The 19,435-nt window shown below is 41.1% G+C and overlaps 1 protein-coding gene across 1 annotated transcript in view; it reads right to left on the reverse strand.

The window, feature by feature from the left end:
- TMEM170B (transmembrane protein 170B) overlaps positions 1 to 19,169 on the reverse strand; it is a 37,821-nt gene extending 18,652 nt beyond the window's left edge. The window contains exons 1-2 of the mRNA XM_065911951.1: positions 18,569 to 19,169; positions 1,359 to 1,529 (exon numbers count right to left, since the gene is read on the reverse strand). Of these exons, the coding sequence (XP_065768023.1) occupies positions 1,359 to 1,529; positions 18,569 to 18,665 (268 nt within the window). The 5' untranslated portion in view covers positions 18,666 to 19,169. The remainder of the gene's footprint in view (positions 1 to 1,358; positions 1,530 to 18,568) is intronic.
- Between the last annotated feature and the right edge of the window lie 266 nt (positions 19,170 to 19,435).

Raw genomic sequence — 19,435 nt, forward strand, 5'->3', positions numbered from 1 at the left:
CTCAAAAGCCTTTTGCATAGCAAAGGAAACATAAACAAAATGAAAAAGACAACCTATGGACCAGGAGAAAATATTTGCTGACGATGGGACCAATATTTGCTAACGATTTCCAAAATATACAAGCTGCTCATAAAGCTCAATATTAAAAACAACAACAACAACAACAACCCCATCAATAAATGGGCAGAAGACCTAAATGGATATTTTTCCAAAGAAGACATACAGATGGCCAACAGGCACATGAAAAGATGCTCAACATCACTAATTATTAGAGAAATGCACATCAACACTACAATAAGATATCACTTCATACCAGTTAGAATGGTCATTATTACAAAGCCTATAAATAATAAATGCTCGAGAGAGGGTGGAGAAAAGGGAACCCTCCTACATTGCTGGGAATATAAACCAGGACAGCTACCTTGGAGAACAGTACAGAGGTTCTTAACCAACTAAAAATACAGTTACTGTGTGTGTGTGGGTTAACTGCTTAGCAGTGTCTGACTCTCTGCGACGCCGTGGACTGTAGCCGCCAGGCTCCTCTGTCCACGGGATTCTCCAGGCAAGAGTACTGGAATGGATTGTCATTCCCTTCCCCAGGGGATCCTCCTGACCCAGGAATCGAACCCAGGTCTCCCACATTGCAGACAGATTCTTAACCATCTGAGCCCCCAGGGAGGCCCCACATGATTCAGCAATTCTCCTCCTGGTTATATAACTGGAGAAAACTCTAATTAAAAAAAGATGCATGTTCATCACAGCACTATTTAAAATAGCCAAGACATGGAAGCAACCTAAAGGTCCATTGATAGATGAATGGATAAAGATATGGTATATATACACAGTGGAATATTATTCAGCAATTAAAAAAGAATGAAATAATGCCATTTGCAGTAACATGGATGGAACTAGAGATCAATGTACTAAGTGAAGTCAAACAGAAAAAGACAAACATCATACATCATCACTTGGATGTGGATTAAAATATGATACAAATAAACTTTATTTACAAAACAGAAACAGACTCACAGACACAGAAAGCAAAGTGATGTTTACCAAAGCGGAAAGCAGCAGGGGGAGAAACCTGGAATTAACAGATACAAACTGCTATAGAAAAAATAGGTAACAAGGACTACTGTGTAGGGCTAGGAACCACATTTAATATCTTCTAATAACCTATAAAAAAAATCCCACAGACAAAGGAGCCTGGCAGGCTACAGTCCATAGGGTCGCCAAGAGTTGGACGTGACTGTGCAACCATGCACACACGCGCGCACACACACACAATAAGCTATAATGAAAAAGCCCCAAACAGTATGTGCCTATGAAATGACATTCTTAAAACAGCATCCACTTACTAGTGATCATCGCTCCAGTCACGGAAGCCAGAAACCCGATGCTGACGGCGATGACGGAGATGACTCTCCCTTGCCGATGCCTCTGCAGCATCACGAACATCAGCACTCCGGCAGCACCATGGACGAACAGAGAGGAGAAGAGGGCCCAGAGGAAGACCCAGTACCACATCTCTGAAAGGGAAAGCAAGGCGTTGAAAACTGTGCTGGAAAACGTCTTGGAAAAATCCTGTGTAACGAAGCGTGAGCACCCATGGTCTGGATGAAGGTTAAAAGAGATCACAGATACAAACATGCCCAGTACAATACCTGATACATAGTAGTACTAAATAAGTTTTAACAATTATCATCATTACTACAGCTTGATGAGGAAATCAAGCCCTCCATGTTCACCAGTTCAAAGCCACACTCCAATTTCCTCTAAATGTCCCCATCACACAGCTATGCTCTATTATTTTCTCTGATACAACCTCTTGTTTGCAAATCTCCTGGAATAAATTATATAAGTTAATTAACTGCTGTCTGATATATAATTTTCTACACTGTGTCCAGACCTTAAAAAAAAAACAAAAACAACTACCCCTTAATTCAAATAATTCCAGAAGTGAGTCAATGATTTTTGTCTTTTACGATTTTAAGAATTTCAGGTCCCTTCCCTCTTGACTCTCAACTTTGTACACTAAAGAATCGGTCAGAATTTTTTAAGTTCTTTGTCTCAGGTAATATACTAGTCCTCACCCAGAGCTCATCAATGCAGTCTCAGCTGCTTTCACTGAAATCTCGGCTGCAGACACCGGACGGGCATGCCCTTCGGCATCTCTCGAGCACCCACGCCCTTCCTCTCTGGCCACCTGCCCCCCCATCAGTGCACGAGGTTCATCCAGAGGCTGCCTGTCCTCGCGCTGACTCCATCCCCCTGACCGTGTCTGTGGGGAGGAACATCTGCACAGGCCACTGGTACAAACTGGCTCCATCAGCCTCTTCCCCTGGGGACTCTGAACTGGGACCAAAACCGAGCGCCTCAGTCTTTGGACGGCTGAACCTGCAGCACTCAGGCTTTGTGAACAGTCATTTCATCATCACGTGATGAAATCCATGATAATAGGATGAAAGAAAAACAGAAGCATCAAAGGCAAGGGACAACCAGATTCCTTATTTCAGCGCTACACACAGCCCTGCCATGTTAATACCCTTAGATTCAACGTGATAAAATCGCCTTGTAATGAAATCCTTTTTAACTGGCCCATTTAAAGTTTCTGTTATTTATAGCTGAAAGAACTGACTCCAGAATATTCAGATGTCACCTTGAGGATCAGCCTTGGTATGCAAACATTCTGTAGTGCAAAATATCTCATCTGCTATGTGCTATTTGTTCACTATCTAACAAGTGAAAAAGAAGGGCAATAAAATAATCATGAATAAAGAGAACAAAAATGGATTAATTAAAACTTATTTACTCAAACATCACTGGAGTACAGATACACACTGCTGATGGGAATGTAAAACAGGGCATCAGTTATGGAAAACAGTGTGGTAGTTCCTCCAAAATTAAAAAAAAATGACCATTTGATCCAGCAATTCCCCTTCTGGGTATGTATGCAAAAGAATTAAAGCAGGAGCATGAAGAGACAGTTACACAGCCATGTTTACAATAACATTATTCTCCATTGCCAAGAGGTGAAAGCCACTCAAGTGTTCATCGATGGATGAATTAATAAACAATGAGGTTTATATATACAATGGAATATTATTCATTGGGAGAAAATTCCTCACATGCTACAGCACGTATGAATCTTCTGGACATTATGCTAAGTAAAATAAACTAGTCACAAAAGGACAAATACTGGTAAAATCCACTTCTATGAGGTATCCAAAGTAGTCAAGTCAACAGAAACAGAAAATAGGGTGGTGGGTGTCAGGGACTTAGGGGAGAGGAAATGGGGGACTTCTTGTCTTAAGATGGGTACAAACACAGGGGATCTTTGCAGCCATGGAGTTGTTCTCTATTTGATTGCGGTGGTATACACCATACAAGTGATAAAACTGTAAAGAACTAAATACAAACACACACATGAGTACAGGGATATAAGTAACACCTGTGAAATCTGAAAAAGATTGGTGAATTGTATCAAGGTCAACATCCTCGTTTTGGTATTATACAGTGGTTTTTCCAAGATGTTCCTGTTGGGTAACTGGGGTATAGCTCAGTTGGTAAAGAATTCGCCTGCAAAGCAGGTGACCCCAGTTCAATTTCTGGGTTTGGAAGATTCATTGGAGAAGGGACAAGCTGCTCACTCCAGTATTCTTGGGCTTCCCCTGTGGCTCAGCTGGTAAAGAATCCGCCTGCAATGTGGGAGGCCTGGACTTGATCCCTGGGTTGGGAAGATTCCCTGGAGAAGGGAATGGCTACCCACTCTAGTATTCTGGCCTGGAAAATTCCATGGACTGTATAGTCCACGGGGTCACAGTCAGACTCGACTGAGCAACTTTCACTTTTCAACTGGGGTAAAGGGCACTTGGGTTCTCTCTGTATTATTTCTCACAACTGCATGGGAATCTACAATTATCTCAAAATTAAAGGTTTAATTTTTAAAAGGGAGGCCATATAGAAAACAGATTTTTTTAAAAAATCAGTTTCACCCCACCAAATTCTTAAGAACTGACACATAGAATGGACTGATAATTTCAAGGAAGAGAAATCTGATAAATCTCTGTGTTAAAGTACCACACATGCTTCTATATGGCAGAAGAGAGAGACGCTCGTGATTAAGGAAAAACAGACAAAGCTTGCCTTTCAGAGGATTCTCTCTCAGCTTTCAGGGAAACAATGCTTTCATGCTGTCACTCCCAAATAGCTTCAATTTATAATAAATGCATTAAAGATAAAAACGCTTAACTTGCCCAGATGATATTTGTATTTTAAAAGATCTAACTTTTCAGAGTGAATCTAACAAAGTGAGAATATAAGAGAACAAAAATAGGGGGTGGGGAGATTTTCATCAAGCGAGCTTTGAGATGAGGAAAGGCTCTGTAGCAGGCGCCTGCTCTTAATAAGAGGAGTCAGGCATCAGTCCTTTGCCTTGGTCCCCAAGCCCACTTCTTACGAGCGAACCCCCAAAGGCAATTTTATTCGTTGTCCTTGTCATGAAGGTGGGGTGAAAAATTTCTCGACTATATCTAACACTACGAACAGGAATTATCTGACATTATTAAGTAATGTTGTCTGCCTACTGACTATATAGCTATTGACCTCAACAATAAAATTACTCAGTAATTAGGAAAAGTAAATTTTTAAAAGTCTAATGTCTTATAAAATCTCCAGATATCAAAGAATGATATAACCAAAAGGCAGAATCTCAGTCTTGTAAGGATCAGTCCAGGATTATCCCTCAAGCAGACTGAGCACAAACTACCCAAACTCAAATTTATTTGTTTTTTCTCTTTTTTTTAATCATACTCTTTATCACAGAAAAAAAAAATGCTGCTCAGAATATCTACAATTAATTTAGGTTGCATGTTGTTACTACTATTTTAAATTATCTGATAGATCAATACCAACCATCCCGTCAGTGAACAGGGAGGGCCTCTGAAGACCTGGAGCTACTCCAGATAAACAAGTCTGTCTAAGGCCTGACTCACTTCTGCAAATGCAGGACACCTAGAGAACTAACTGCAGGCCTCTAAGAGTAAAGACAGATGCCCCAGAGCCCCAGGGAAGGAAGAGGTGCTGAGACCAGGAGAGCAGGGTGACCACCTTTCCAACCGGTGTGCCCTGCACGACTCACAGGAGCAACCCAGAGGCCCCGTCTGCTCTTCCCACTCTTACCCGCCTAACCTGCGCTTCCAGCAACTGAGCAACCAGGAAAGGAGGAAGCCAGAGGGAGGCTTTCGCTGGTGCTCAACAAAACCCAAAACAAAACATTAAACAACACTCTCTCCAAAACAGAAGTATGCCATCCATTCAATCACTGCCCTGATAAAGGCAATGAAAACAGAGTTGTTTAGGTCCCCCATCTAGAGATAGTTTTAGTTGCTCTGTGGGTAATTCTTGTGAGCAGCCTGGGTTAAGAAGCATTGGCCTCACACAGCATCTTCTCCTTTGATGAATTCTAGAATGAAAAACTGTTTCTAAAAGACACTGTATCTGCAGTAAAACAAACAGTGTGTGTTTACCTTCAGCGGGATCAGAGGCAGGGGAGCTGTGATCTGTTCCAGTGTGTATGTGTGTGTTCGTTCTTGTCATGTGTGATCATTCTTGCCGTGTGTGTGTGTGTGTGTGTGTGTGTGTTTACCTTCAGCGGGATCAGAAGCAGGGGAGCTGTGATCGGTCCCAGCCTCCAAGCAATACTAGCAACAGCCTCGCTCCCAGTCTGGATCTCTCATCAGCCCTGGTTGCCAAGTCACTAGAAATTATCTTCTGTGCTTTTGTTTTTAATCCTTGGACAAAATTATTTCTGGAAAATGAATTTCTCTACAGTATATTTAACTAAGTAAAAACAATTCAAAGAATGGTACATATTGTATGACCCCATATTTGTTTAAAAATAATAGGTACAGAGAAATACAGAAAATAACGGCTATCTTCTAAAAATACGAGAGGATATGTGTGATATTATTTTACTCTTCACTGGTTATGTTTTAGTAACCAGCCTGAAGTTCTGTTTGTTTTACTGCAGATACACTGTCTTTTAAAAATAATTTTTCACTCTAGAATTCATCAAATAAGATGCTGTGTGAGGCCAATGCTTCTCAACCCAGGTTGCTCACAAGAATTACCCACAGAGCAACAAAAACTATCTCTAGATGGGGGACCTAAACAACTCTGTTTTCATTGCCTTTATCAATCATGACATGCAATAAAGACAGAAATCACTGCTCTAGGCTAAGGTTACACATGAGGTACCTATAAAAAAAAATCCCAAAGGCATAAAAACAACAAAACGTATCTCACTAGACAAACACTAAATATTATCTTTAATCCTCTATAGTGGATCTAACCCTTCTAACAAAATCATACTGAACACTTATATGTACTCAACACACTCCAGGCCTCAAGGTGACAATAATATCCCAGTAAGGCCGAATCTGGGGGCTGCTCATAGTTTCTATCTTCTTAATAGAAGTGGTCCTCATTGTATGTTTAACTAATTCATGTTCAAACTGAGTATCTCAAGCTTTCAGCAAATCTAAGGTGTGGCAATTGCCCCCCTGAGTTTCTGACATGAGACCTCTCTGTCTTGGGGATGTGTCCCACACAGATGGCTCATTAAATTTCAGGGAGATGATGCCTTTATAATCTGAGAAAATTGCCTAGAGCAGAGATTGGCAGAGTATGATCCACGAGTCCCAGCTACCACCTGACTATGGGGCACACATACCCACAGGGACACAGAACCAGAGGAAGAAATATCAAGAAAGACCCCAAGAGAATTTGGTGCCACCTGAATTGTTAATAAACAGGACTGAACCACTGAACCAAATGATAAAACATACTGGAGACACATGAGGGTGGGGGTGGAGAATGGCTCATGGTTCTCAGGCCTGGCTGGTTCTCAGGCCCGGCAACCTCTGGTTTGGCTACTGCCAAGAAATACCGAGAGAAGATGCTCCAGATTACAAAGTGGGCTGGGGCCAGAATGGCTTTTGTTGGGGAGGGGAGGCTGCTTATAGACCCTAAAGATGCAGACTTCATCCCAAACACTGAAGGCAATAAGGAGCCAATGAAAGACTTTAAACAAGGAAGTGAGACATAATCACATTTATCTTTTAAAACAAATTAATTATCCTGGCAGATATGGGAAAGGGGGACTAGATGGAGATGAGAGAATTTCAGAATGTTTCAAGAATCCAAAGAGAAACTGAGGCCTGGACTTAGGCAGTGGCCAGAGGGTTGAAAAGAATGGGAAATATCTGAACTGGCTGACAGCCTGGATGATGGAGGAGAGGATATGTGATGTTTGGCTTCCCCAATTCCTGCTACGGACCCAGCTGAATAGAGCACAGGCCGTCAGGTATGGAAACATGGGAAATATATTCAGTACATCTGCAGTATATTCAACTGTTGGTGAGCAGCAAACAGTAAAGAAGCTAAAGGCAAGAAAATGTCAAATAGAAAAATGTGAAGATCACCTATACATTTATATTATGGGACATGTTTTTAAAAAGAGTAAATCTCAAGTTTTTAGTATCTCTAATCTTCCTAACTGTATGACTTGTCAAATTTTTAATCTATGATTACTAAAACAATTGTTATTAGATACAAGTTTGAATCAAATTTAGAATGCAGAAAACTATAAGGAATGTCATTGTCACCCTAACAATTAGAAAGAGATAAACTACAAAATCACAGCTTTTTTAAGCCCACCAGTCAGGCGACCCTGCAAGATAACGAAAACATGAATTCCAAAGAGGGACCCTCCGAGGAAAGGGTCTCTTGTGGCAAAGCACAGGAGCAACAGTGGGTACCATGTGAGTGGGAAAGAAGATGTGCTGAGATTCTAACTGAAAGGTGAGGTCCAGGGGTGCGGTTAACCTGTCAGCCTGTAGTAAGCGACACAGGAGAGCACAGGGTCGGCTGCAAGCTCTTCTCACAGGTCTCTACCGAGCATCCCCTAGAAATGCAGGGTCTCGGGCAGGAGACTGGAGAGAACTCACCAAGTAATGAGCAACAAGGCTGTGGGCGGGGGCAGGCTGCTGGCCTGCAGAGACGGCGGAGAGCTGACAACACAGCACTGACCCTGATAATGACCCTGCAGCACCGGCCCGCACCCCGAGTTCAAGGCGTAACACCACCTGCTAGAGAATTTGAAGCCTAACCATTAGCAAGGAAGCTCAAACTCGGATCACTCCTGAGTAAATTAAATGAACCTGAACTCTACCCATCTAGCAGAGGAGGCTCATTTCCAGGCACAAATATTATGTACCGTGGTCACTACTGGTATACATGCAAAGGCCTGAATTCAATAAAAAGTATAAGACACTCTCAAAAACAAGAAAAACAATTCATCATCAAAAAATAAAGTGATCAGACTCAGATGAGCCAGATTCTAAAACAAGCAGACAGGGACTTTAACTCTAACCAACATGTCAAAGACAGTCATGGAAAAGGTAAACAGCTCACATAAACAGATGAGGATTTTCAGCAGAGAGACAGAAAGTCCAAGAAAAAGTCAAATGAAAATCCTCAAGAAAAAAAAAAAATCCTCAACAAAACAAAAACATGTGATATCAAAGATGAAGACTTCCTTTAAGGGGCTCACCAGTAAACTCAACACAGTTGGGCGAAGAATAGGTGAACCTATCACAGCAGCACTGTTTACAAGCGTCAAGACATGGAAGCAACCTAAGCTTCGATTCAGAGACAAATGGATAAAAAAGATGAAGTATACATACACAATGGAACATTACTTACCCATAAAAAGAATGAATAATGTTAGAGATCATCATATTAAGGAAATTAAGTCAGACAGAGAAAGACAAATACCATATGATATTGCTTATACATGGAATCAAAAAAAAAAAATGATACCAATGAGCTTATTTACAAAACAGAAATAGACTCATAGACATAGAAAGCAAACTTATGGTTATCAAAAGGAAAGAGAGGGAGGGATAAATTACGAGTCTGGGATTAAAATATATACACTACTATATTTAAAACTGATAACCAACAAGGACCTACTATATAACACAGGGATGTACTCGATATCTTATAATACCTTATAAGGGAAAGGAATCTAAAAAACAATGTGTCTCTATATACATAACTGAATCCTTTTGTTGTGAACCTGAAACTAACACAACACTGTAAACCAACTATATTTCAATAAAAAATGTACAAAATAAACTATCAGTGAACATAAAGGTTGACCAACAGAAATTACTCAAATTGAAATAGAATGAGGAAAAGAAGTAGGAGGAGGAGGGAAAAGAGGAACCATACAAGAGCTATGCAACAAGTCAAATGGTTTAACATACACGTAATTGGAGACCCAGATGGAGAAGGAAGAGATCATGCAGAAGAAAAATATTTAAATAAATACTGGCTGAAAAGCCTAAAAACAATGAAAGATATCAAACCACAAATCTAACACTCCCAGAGAATCCCAAGCAAGATAAAGACCACCCAAAAGAAGTAAAGAACAATAAAGCAAAAATAGACCATGCCTGCATCATACCTAGATACACCAGAGTAACATGACCTAAAACCAAAGATAAAGGGAAATACTGAAGAAGAAATAAGGGAAAAAAGAAAGAGAGGAAAGAGATGTATTACCGAAGGACAAAGATTAAAAAAGTACCACAAGCTTCTCATCAGAAACCACCAAATCAGAAGACAAACTAGAGTAACATTTTAAAAGACTAAAAGGGAAAAAAAACTGCAAAGTCAGGACCTATATTCAAGAGAAATAGTTTTCAAAAGTGAAGGTGAATGAAGTTTTTTTCCAGAAAAAACAAAACTGGGAGAATTAACTGCCAGCAGATTTGTGCTATACGGCATATTAAAGGAAGCTCTTCAGACAGCAGGATAACATGAAATGAGAACCTCACTCTCCACGAAGCAATCAGCAACAAAGAAAGTGAAAATATACTGTTTCTTATTTTTAATCACTCTAGTATTTTAACCAGATTTAAAAATAAGCTGCTGCATTTTTTCACTTGAAGCCTCATTTAACACAGGAGAAGTTAAAGCTATGGTAGATATTTAATAGCTGTCTGCTTCTACTTCTTAAAAAGGGGCAAACACATTTGTTTAAAAATTTAATTGTGACACCTTCAAGAGCTACTTTAGTTTACTGCCTCTCTCAGAGCTTATCACAATACTGTTTATCACCCACTTAAATTACCCTTTTATCAACTAATTATATATTTTAAACTGTAAATTACAGTACTCATCATTGAATAGAAAAAAGAAAATTCTTAGAAAAACAAGTTTTAATTTAAAACAGAATATCATTTGTTATTTTAAAAAATCAGTTTAAGGCTATTTAAAATAGTTCCAAAATAGCACTATTTTCCTAAAAGATGCCATTCAATTTGCTCTTTTCATAACTGATTAGTTACAGTTATAAATGTATAAGGATTAAATGTCAAGATCTGAGTCTATTATGAAATAAGAACAATATATAATAGTTTGCATTGTTATTATTTATACACCTTTAAGCATCTTAAATTATACATCCTACCAAAAAAAATTTCAGTAACAACGTATTTGTTTGAATCAGTCACTGAACTAAAAAAAACATCTTTTCAGGGATTGATAAAATGTTTTACAACTTCATGATACAGTATTTCCAAGGGATATTTACACTGAAGACTGAAATAGGAACACTTCACATCAATGAGCGTAACTTATAATGAAACTCCCAATGTAACAAATTTCTAAAGTTAAATCTAAATAAGAGTCCAAATGAAGGGCAGCTCAGAAGATATTCATGAAGGCACAATGGGGAAAACAAATAATGCACAGGCCTGGTAAGAACAGTCATACCTTTGATAGGATGACAGTAATCCCAAGGAAGTAGTTATGCCCCACTGAGGTTAAAAAACAAACAAAAAGAGATAATCTCCGAACTGGAAGGGATTCTCAGATACTGAATCCAGAGTTTCCTAAATCAACTTTTGAGAAAGCCCAATTCTAAAAACTAATTATTAAATGGTGTTTAGAGCACAAAGATTTTTCTAGGTCTTAAACCTCACAGGTAAAGAAATTGCCTGCAATGAAGGAGATGTGGGTCTGACCATTGGGTCGGGAAGATCCCCTGGAGAAGGAAATGAGAGCCCACTTCAGTATTCTTGCCTGAGAAATCCCATGGAGAGAGAGGAGCCTGGCGAGCTACAGTCCATGGTGTTGCAAAAGAGTCGGACAGGACTGAGCGACTAAAACAAAAACAAAGCTCACTCTACAAATGAGCACATTAAAGGTCTGAAGCCCCACTTTAAAAAGAAAGCTTAATTTTAAAGATTAAAAAAACAAATTTATATGCAAATGGGTGTTTTCCTTAACTCATAATAAAATCTCAACTTTTTTCTTAACTCATTAATATTTTTAGATCATTTTATTTTTCCTTTAACATCAACATGAAAAGTGTTGTCATTGGATTGCCTTATAAGTGAGGAAACAGAGGCCTGGTTAAATATGTGGTTTTTCAAGTATAAGAGCATATTAATAGCATTCAAGGATAAAATTCAGTTTATTGACTCATAAACTCAAGGATCCTATCACTTCTTCAGACTATTCATTTGCATACAAAAGTCTAGCAGGATCCAGTTTATCCTAGTTGGGGGCAAGTTCTGATACCTGCATATTATGTATTTACATAAACATTGTTAATGTTTAGTTCTCCCATATATATGAACTTCAGATTAAATATAACTTCAGATTAAATATAACTAAAGTGTTTAGGATTTTAAAAAATACTATTGAATAAGAATTCTTCTCTGTTGCTAATAGCTCATATAAATAAAACATTTTTTTAAAGATAAATTCTAATATTATCCTCTGGGCTTGCCTAGTGGCTCAGATGGTAAAGAATCCACCTGCAATGCGGGAGACCTGAGTTCAAACCCTGGGTTAGGAAGATCCCCTGGAGGAGGGCATGGCAACCCACCCCAGTATTCCTGTCTGGAGAATCCCCTTGGAAAGAGGAGCCTGGGGGCTACAGTCCATGGTGTTGCAAAATGTCAGACACAACTGAGTGGCTAAATACACAATATTATCCTCTAAAGTTAAAAGGCAGTCACTTTTTAAAAAACTGAGTTATAGCATCCTCCTGGAAATGAGTCACTTATGTTGAAATTTTAATACAGCTTTAGCTATATAACACACTCCATATTTAGATTGCATTATATATCACAACACTGTTAGAAACTGATCACAAAAAAGTTTAATTTTTAAAAAGTTGGTGTTCCCAATCCTTAAGCTCTCAATACTAAAATCACCTTAAGAGCTAGTTAAAAATGTACCTTCCTAGACTCTGTTCTCAAGGGTCCTAATTCCATAGCTATGGACTGGGGCTGTGGATCGTACCCTTAACCAGCTCCAAGTAACTATGACACGTAGCAAGATTTAGAAACCATGTTAGATTACAGTCATTCATGGAAGGGGATGGGACAGGGAGAGAAGTTTAAAATGAAAACTCATCAGCTACACTAATACCCAAGAGCAATATTATACTCTTAAATTTAATCAAAACCTGGTAGTATCCTGAACCATCCTAAAAGCAGGTAACAGCCTCTCCTCCATCTCCACCATCCCTTAAACACGTTCTTTCTCTACTCTCTACCTCTTCTGTTGTGTTCTCCCCAAACTCTACAAACCAGTGGAGTACTATTAACCTGAAAGTTAGTTAGCATTTCTACACTATGAACTCCTTATGGACGACTGACCTTCTCATTTTTGTTTATCAGTGTTTACCATAGAGACTGGCAAATCACTCAAGATCAAGAAATACCCAACAAGATTGACCCTTGAAAATGCTAGATGCTGCTTTTTAGTATAAATCCTCTATATACATTTATTGAAACAATACATTATATGGCCACTTTGATTATAGGGAGTGAAATGCATGCAAAATGTTTTGCACAGGACCTGACATGTAGTAGGTGTTCAGTAAACAGAGCCTCATTAGACTTATTCATCTGATTCTAAGGTAAGTTCAGTGTTCTGGATTCTCTGGGCTCTCCTCTTACATCTGACCATTCTTAACACCAGTTTCCTACCCTGATTCCAATTCCTCTTCCCCATCTCTGCCTCTTCCTTCCTCTTTTGTTTAGGATTCCTTTCTAAAGGAAAAATATCTCCAGCTATTTCAAGTCCTCTTTGTGAATTATTTTACCTTTCTGGTCATTCCTTCCCATCACTAAGCAAGAAAAGAGAAATACGTTTATATTCTGATACTTAATTATTCAAGAATCAAACTTATAGCCTACACAGTCTCAAGACTTATCTGGAAATTATTTTAGGTTTAAGAAATATCATCTGGACCTTGGACATGGTATTTCCAGAAGATACAGATGCATGATTCAAAGATAATGAGGTGGGAATTAAGAAAGTAAAAGCGTGAAGACGACAATTTTAAGTTTTGAAAAATGATAGTGGCTTCATTCTTGATCAAGATATACAGCTAGGTCTTCCAAATGACAAAATCTTATAAAGTAAAAGTCATTTATTAATTGGCTCAGCACCACAAAAGAATAAAAGGGATTTTTCATGTTTGCAGAAAAAGTGAATTTGGGGATCAGGCACAAATATTGAAAAGTAGCACACTGTCTTTAAGACTACATTTACATTGAAACATGTATATCACCATATGTGAGACAGATCACCAGTGCAAGTTCAATGCATGAAACAGGGCACTCAAAGCTGGCGCGCTGGACAACCCTGAGGGATGGGATGGGGAGGGAGGTGGGAGAGGGGCTCAGGATCGGGGACATGTGTACACCCATGGCTGATTCATGCCATTCCTGTATGGCGAAAACCACTACAATACTGTAATTAGCCTCCAATTAAAAATTAATTAATTTTTTAAAAGACTACATTTACAAAACATATCTGTAAGTGGACATCTGAAATAATTTTATCCACATAAACTCACCTCCTATGATAGATCCTTTAGGAATGGGACATTAGAACACACGGTAACACTCAGAGAAGCAAACCTGTTTGGGAGCACTGCCAGAGAAAGTTTCTGGCTACGAGCATGAGGTGTTGTTGCTGTTTAGTCATTGAGTCCTAGCCAATTCTTTGTGACCCCATCCCCACCCCCATCCTGAACTGTAGCGCCCACTAGGCTCCTCTGTTCATTGGATTTCCTGGGCAACAATACTTGAGTGAGTTGCCATTTCCTGCTCTAGGGGATCTTCTCGATTCAGGGATCGAACACCCAGTCTCCTGCTTGGCAGGCAGATTACCACTGAGCTAGCTGGGAAGCCCAGTACGAGATGTGAACAATTACAAATATGTATAGCAGATACCAAGTTGTTTTCCCTCTTTTCTTCTGATAATCTGATTAACACTAAAATGGCTTAGCAACTACAAAGTCTAAAGGTGGAATATAATAGTGTGTATGTATACAGTGAAAAGAAGCACACATATATTTTATAAACACATATACACACCTCTGACCTTCATTCCAGTTTGAATTCCCAGTTTCTCGGTGTTTGTATCAACAGAGACGACAGCACCAGCTCCCACATTTGCTGCTGACACTGGGAGAGGGGTGCAGCCTACCTTCGCTTTTCTTCCTGGGGACCAGTTATTCCTTTCCCAACACCAGTTGCGCTGTGTTTATCCAGGGGTCTAAGGATCCTGCCTCCTTTTAAGTAAAAAAATTCTTCTCTAAACTCTTAGCAACCAAACTTGGGTGGGAACACAAGGTTGGGAGCCAGTGTAAGCTGAAGAAAATAAACATAAAGCAAAAGAATACATTTCACTGTAGATCATTTTTTAAAAGTCAGGTTAACCACAAAACTGAAAGAGTAAATACATACTGATTCTAATTTTAAGTTGTGGCAAGGAGGAGGGCTCTAAGACGTATTCAGAGAAAGAAAAAATACTTGAGAAGGAAGGAAACCACGTATCTCTCTACTTGAGTGAGCTGAATAAGCATATAACCTACACACAGTTAACAATTTGGGAATCCTGAGAATCACACACACTGGGAAGTGACAACACAGAAGAGAACCCTGGCAATAGTTGCCAAGGGACAAGATGAGGTCTCCAGGGGTTAATCTCGATATGGAATCCCCATACTACTGTCTTCCTGGAAGGAGAAAACCACAGACAGAAACTGGTATCATTTCTAAAACTAGATATATAATACATATGGGTTACTAGCTTTTACAGAGACTATGGCAACTTAACATTTTAGAAAGATTATTACTATTATTATCACTAGTCAATATCTTACAATGTCCAGTATCTTTTATTTCTGGAAAAATTTAGTTCAATTCACCCATTCTTGGGCTCATTTGGAGTGAATACTTACACAGCGATTTTTACGTGCCTTAAGATTTATCATCTGTCAGACCTGCCTGAGTTAAGAACTGATGTGGAATAAAAGCAAAAGGTACAGAACTGAGAGTCAGTGAACATCACTTCTAGTCCTGTCTCTGTCATAAATGACCGTTTGATCCCAGCAGTGTGTATTTCAGTAATTCTATAACGAAGTAACCAAACTATATAATTTCTATCTCCAAAGTGTTAAGCTAGTTTTAATTTTTAGTTCCTATCACTTTTTAAACATGTATTTCTATCAAAGCAATACATACATAAGACTCGTTTCTAAATGCTAGTCTTTAGATCTAAAATCTACCATCAGCCTGGTTCTACACTATGCTCCTTTCTAGTTTCATCTCCAAGTTTATGATGATGACAAAAATGCCTTCTGACTTAATATGAGTCATCACAATCTGAAAAAGTAGTAGTTTTCACTTATGAGCTACCTGATCCAAGCAAGGTACTCTATGCTTCAATGTCTGAATCTACAAAAAAAGGATAAACATTAATCTCTCTCAAAATGGTTGAAAAGATGAAATAAAACACATGAAAGAATGGCAAATAGAACCAAAAATAGCATTTGTATGTTTCAAAGATATGACAATTATCTACATAAATTGCTTAAACACCTTATGTCCTCCTTAAAAGCACATTCATTCCAACAGATGTAGCTGAAAAATAAGGCAACCAGAGTGTTTTAATCATGTATCTGTGAAGTACTGTTTTAAGAGCTCAAAACACATGCATTGAGCACATACTATGTGCCAGATATAACATGCTAGGGCTCCAGAATTCCATAATTACAACAAGGACCCAAACTTCAGAAAGCTCACAGTCTCAAAGGCACGAATAAAACGGAAAATGTAACTGAGAAACATAACAACAAAAGCATGTACAAGGAGCAGAAGTAGCAGGATGAAGCAAGTAATTCGTCTTGTGTGAGGACAGAGGAGCAGCTAAAGCAGCTTGGAAAGGGAGAAGGAGCGGTTCTGCAGGCAGAGGCCAGGGCTTCAGACCTGCTTAACCATTTTGAGCTATATGAAGTCGGTCAACTTAATTTACCTCCCTGAGCTTCTTTGTAAATCTACTGTATTCTGATGATTAGAAGTAATTGTTTGTAAAGTGCCTGATACATAGCAGGCATTCAAGAAACAGGAGTTATCTTGCTTCACAAGTCAGGTTTGACTTCTTTTTAATAGACTGACTTCTAAATGGCACTGCAGGAAGCATCTCTTAACTAATGATCAAGCTGCATATGGGATAAGCATGGAGAAGGCCATAAGGAACCACATCACAATGTTACCACCTGCAGAGTCCGTTTTTTAGCAGTGAGGTTGTTCCTAACATGTGGTACACTCACCTGCTGGTGAAGCCTATTTCTAATCTGTTTTCTCCATTTTCACAGAATTTTGCATACTCAAGATTGTATTTATTTCCTAGAAGAGGTTCCCATGCTCCTCGGTCCCACCTGAGTCCTCGTTTTGGATATTCAGCATATTCCATATTCTTTACAAAATGGCAAAGTCCAATGAGAAACTGATGGTTATTAAGATTACATAAGGAGATAATTAGAGCTAACCCTGGGTTGAGACTACTATTGTTAACCTAATGGTTGAATGGGAACTGTAAGCCACTATAATGATTCAGAATCTTAAAAGTATTTCAACATATTGTTAACTCTGGCCAGGAGGCTAAGTTACATTCACTCTATGGTTCCCAAAATTACTTTCCTCTAAATATCCACTGATGAGCTAAGACACTCATTAACAGATATAAATACATATACTCAAATCCTCATTTTTCATTTTATAACATTTGAAAAATTAACAGTGGATAAATACAAAGAAAGCCCTAAGTAAGATAAAGCAGTATATCACAAAATTCAACTGAATTATAAAATGGTTTTTATGCCAATTTAGGTTTTTCAGAACTAAAAACATGTTCCTGACCTGCAACCATCATGTAAGATGGGTGTGCTCTGAGTTCATTAACTACAGATTAAAAGTCAGTGAATCAATCCAGAATTGAGGTTAATTTTAGTTTCCACATGCAAGACACCCAATGTCTTTAAAGTCAGTCCTCAATTTTTCTCTATAAATATCTGAATTTCATATATACCAGACTTTATAATATCTTGTACCCCATCAAGAGAGGTTATATTTGTAAAACACTCGTCATCCTCTTAACCAGTTTAACATAATGCATTTTGAAATATTAATGCTCTATCAAAATTAGCTCTTATACAAGAATTAAATCCTGAGTACGTCTGTAAGATTTTTCACTGAGAAGCAGGCACGGAGGGGTCATCACACCCCATGTGAAATTACTTTCTTGTAAACACTCATCTTTGGAGGGTATGTTTTAAATTCAGGGTATAAGGCAAGCATTTCTATAGTAACCAAGCTAGAAGTTTCTTCACAAAGCAGACCTACAAATTCTATTTTTAAAGTCTGAGTATTATGGCTCACTTTTACAACCAGAAACTGCTGTTAATTATTATAATGTGTTAAGTCCAATTCTCTCCTGATAGCCTTGACTTGTGAAGGGAAATACACAGAATTATCATATGTCACAGGGGCAGCAGCTTGAGGGCAGAGGGAAAGAGACAAAAGGAGATAGAAGAGGAAGAAGATATACGATAAAAGCAAAAAGTGCTCAGAACGCGCTACACCTTGGTCCAGCCCGTGACCTAATATAATCTACTTAAGAGTCATTTATATCGAAAAAAAAAAAATTAACAACTGAAGCAAACCGATCAATGCGAGCAGGCAATTTAAGTCCTGCATTCGACTTGAGATTTGCTAGAAAGAGCTAAAACAGAAAAAGATCGGAAGAGCAAGAAGCGCATGTGTGCGCGTGTGTGTATGCAGGTGGGGAAGTGTGTGTGTGTGCGCGCGTGTGTATGTATGCAGGTGAGGGGGAGCATAAATAAAGGCTAACTGTATTAAGACTGGGCGCTAAAGCAATGCCGCGCGTACTACCGAGGCAGGGCGGGAGGAAGCGGGGGTCGTGGACTGTCCGCAGCCACCCTGGAGCCCGGGGGCCGGGGGCGCTCGGGGGCCGGAGCCGGCGCCCCCAGAGCGGGCACGGACCGGGTCCCCTTCCCATCCTCCACGCCGGGCCGGGGGCCGCGAGCTCCGGAGCCGGGGTGACGCGGGGAGCCGGGAGGCGAGGGGCGGCGCCGCGTCCCGCTCCAACCGGGCGCATCAATTACCCGTGAGGTTCCTCAGCACCGTCCCGTGGGCCCAGAGGCTCAGGACCTGCTGCACCGACAGGTTGATCATGGAGGCGTCGCCCCCCTCCGCCTTCATCTTCCCCGGGGGGCGCCCGCCGCCCTCTCCTCGGGCTCCGGGGGCGGCGGCGGGTGCGCGGCTCCTCCAGGCCGCCGCCAACGCCGCCGCCGCCGGGGGAGGCTTCGGGGCGCCGGGCTGGTCGCTGCTGCCGCCGCCGGGCCTCCGCCGGGGGGCCGATCAGCGCGTCTCCCAGGCAGCCCCCTCCCCGCCGGGGAGACATTGAGGACCGCCGGCCGGCGAGGGGCGGGGGCCGGGCGCTCTCCCCGCGCGGCCCGCGAGCGAGGAGGACTCGGGGCGCTGTGGAGGCCGCGGCCTGTCAGGGGCCGCGCCGCGCGAGTGAGGAGGCCGAGGTCACGCCGCGAGGGCCGGGGTGACGGGCAGCCGGCAGGTGCAGCCCCCGACGGGGCCCAGGCATCACCGCGCGAGGACGACGAGAGCCGCGACGCGGACTAGCAGGCGGCGGCGGCGGCGGCGGCCGCGGCCCCTCCTGCCGCCCGCCTGCCCACCCTCCTGCCGCCGACACTCGAGGACCCGCCCCCTCCACCCGCGGCCGCCAGCGGGCCGCTCGTGCGCGCGCACACGGGCCCCCTCGCCGCCCGCCAGCCCCGCCCTCGCCGCAGCCGCCGCGCATGCTCATTCCCACGACCCGCCGCCCTCCGACAGCCGGCCGGCCCCGAAGCCCTCCTCCTCCCCTCTCCCCCACAACTTGTCGCGCGCGCGAGCTCGCGTGGCTCGCGGGGCCGAGCGTCGGCCCCGCAGTGGGGCGGGGGAAGCGCGTCTTACGTCAC

This window comes from Muntiacus reevesi, chromosome 20 (genome assembly GCF_963930625.1).
Source record: "Muntiacus reevesi chromosome 20, mMunRee1.1, whole genome shotgun sequence".
Classification (NCBI taxonomy): domain Eukaryota; kingdom Metazoa; phylum Chordata; class Mammalia; order Artiodactyla; family Cervidae; genus Muntiacus; species Muntiacus reevesi.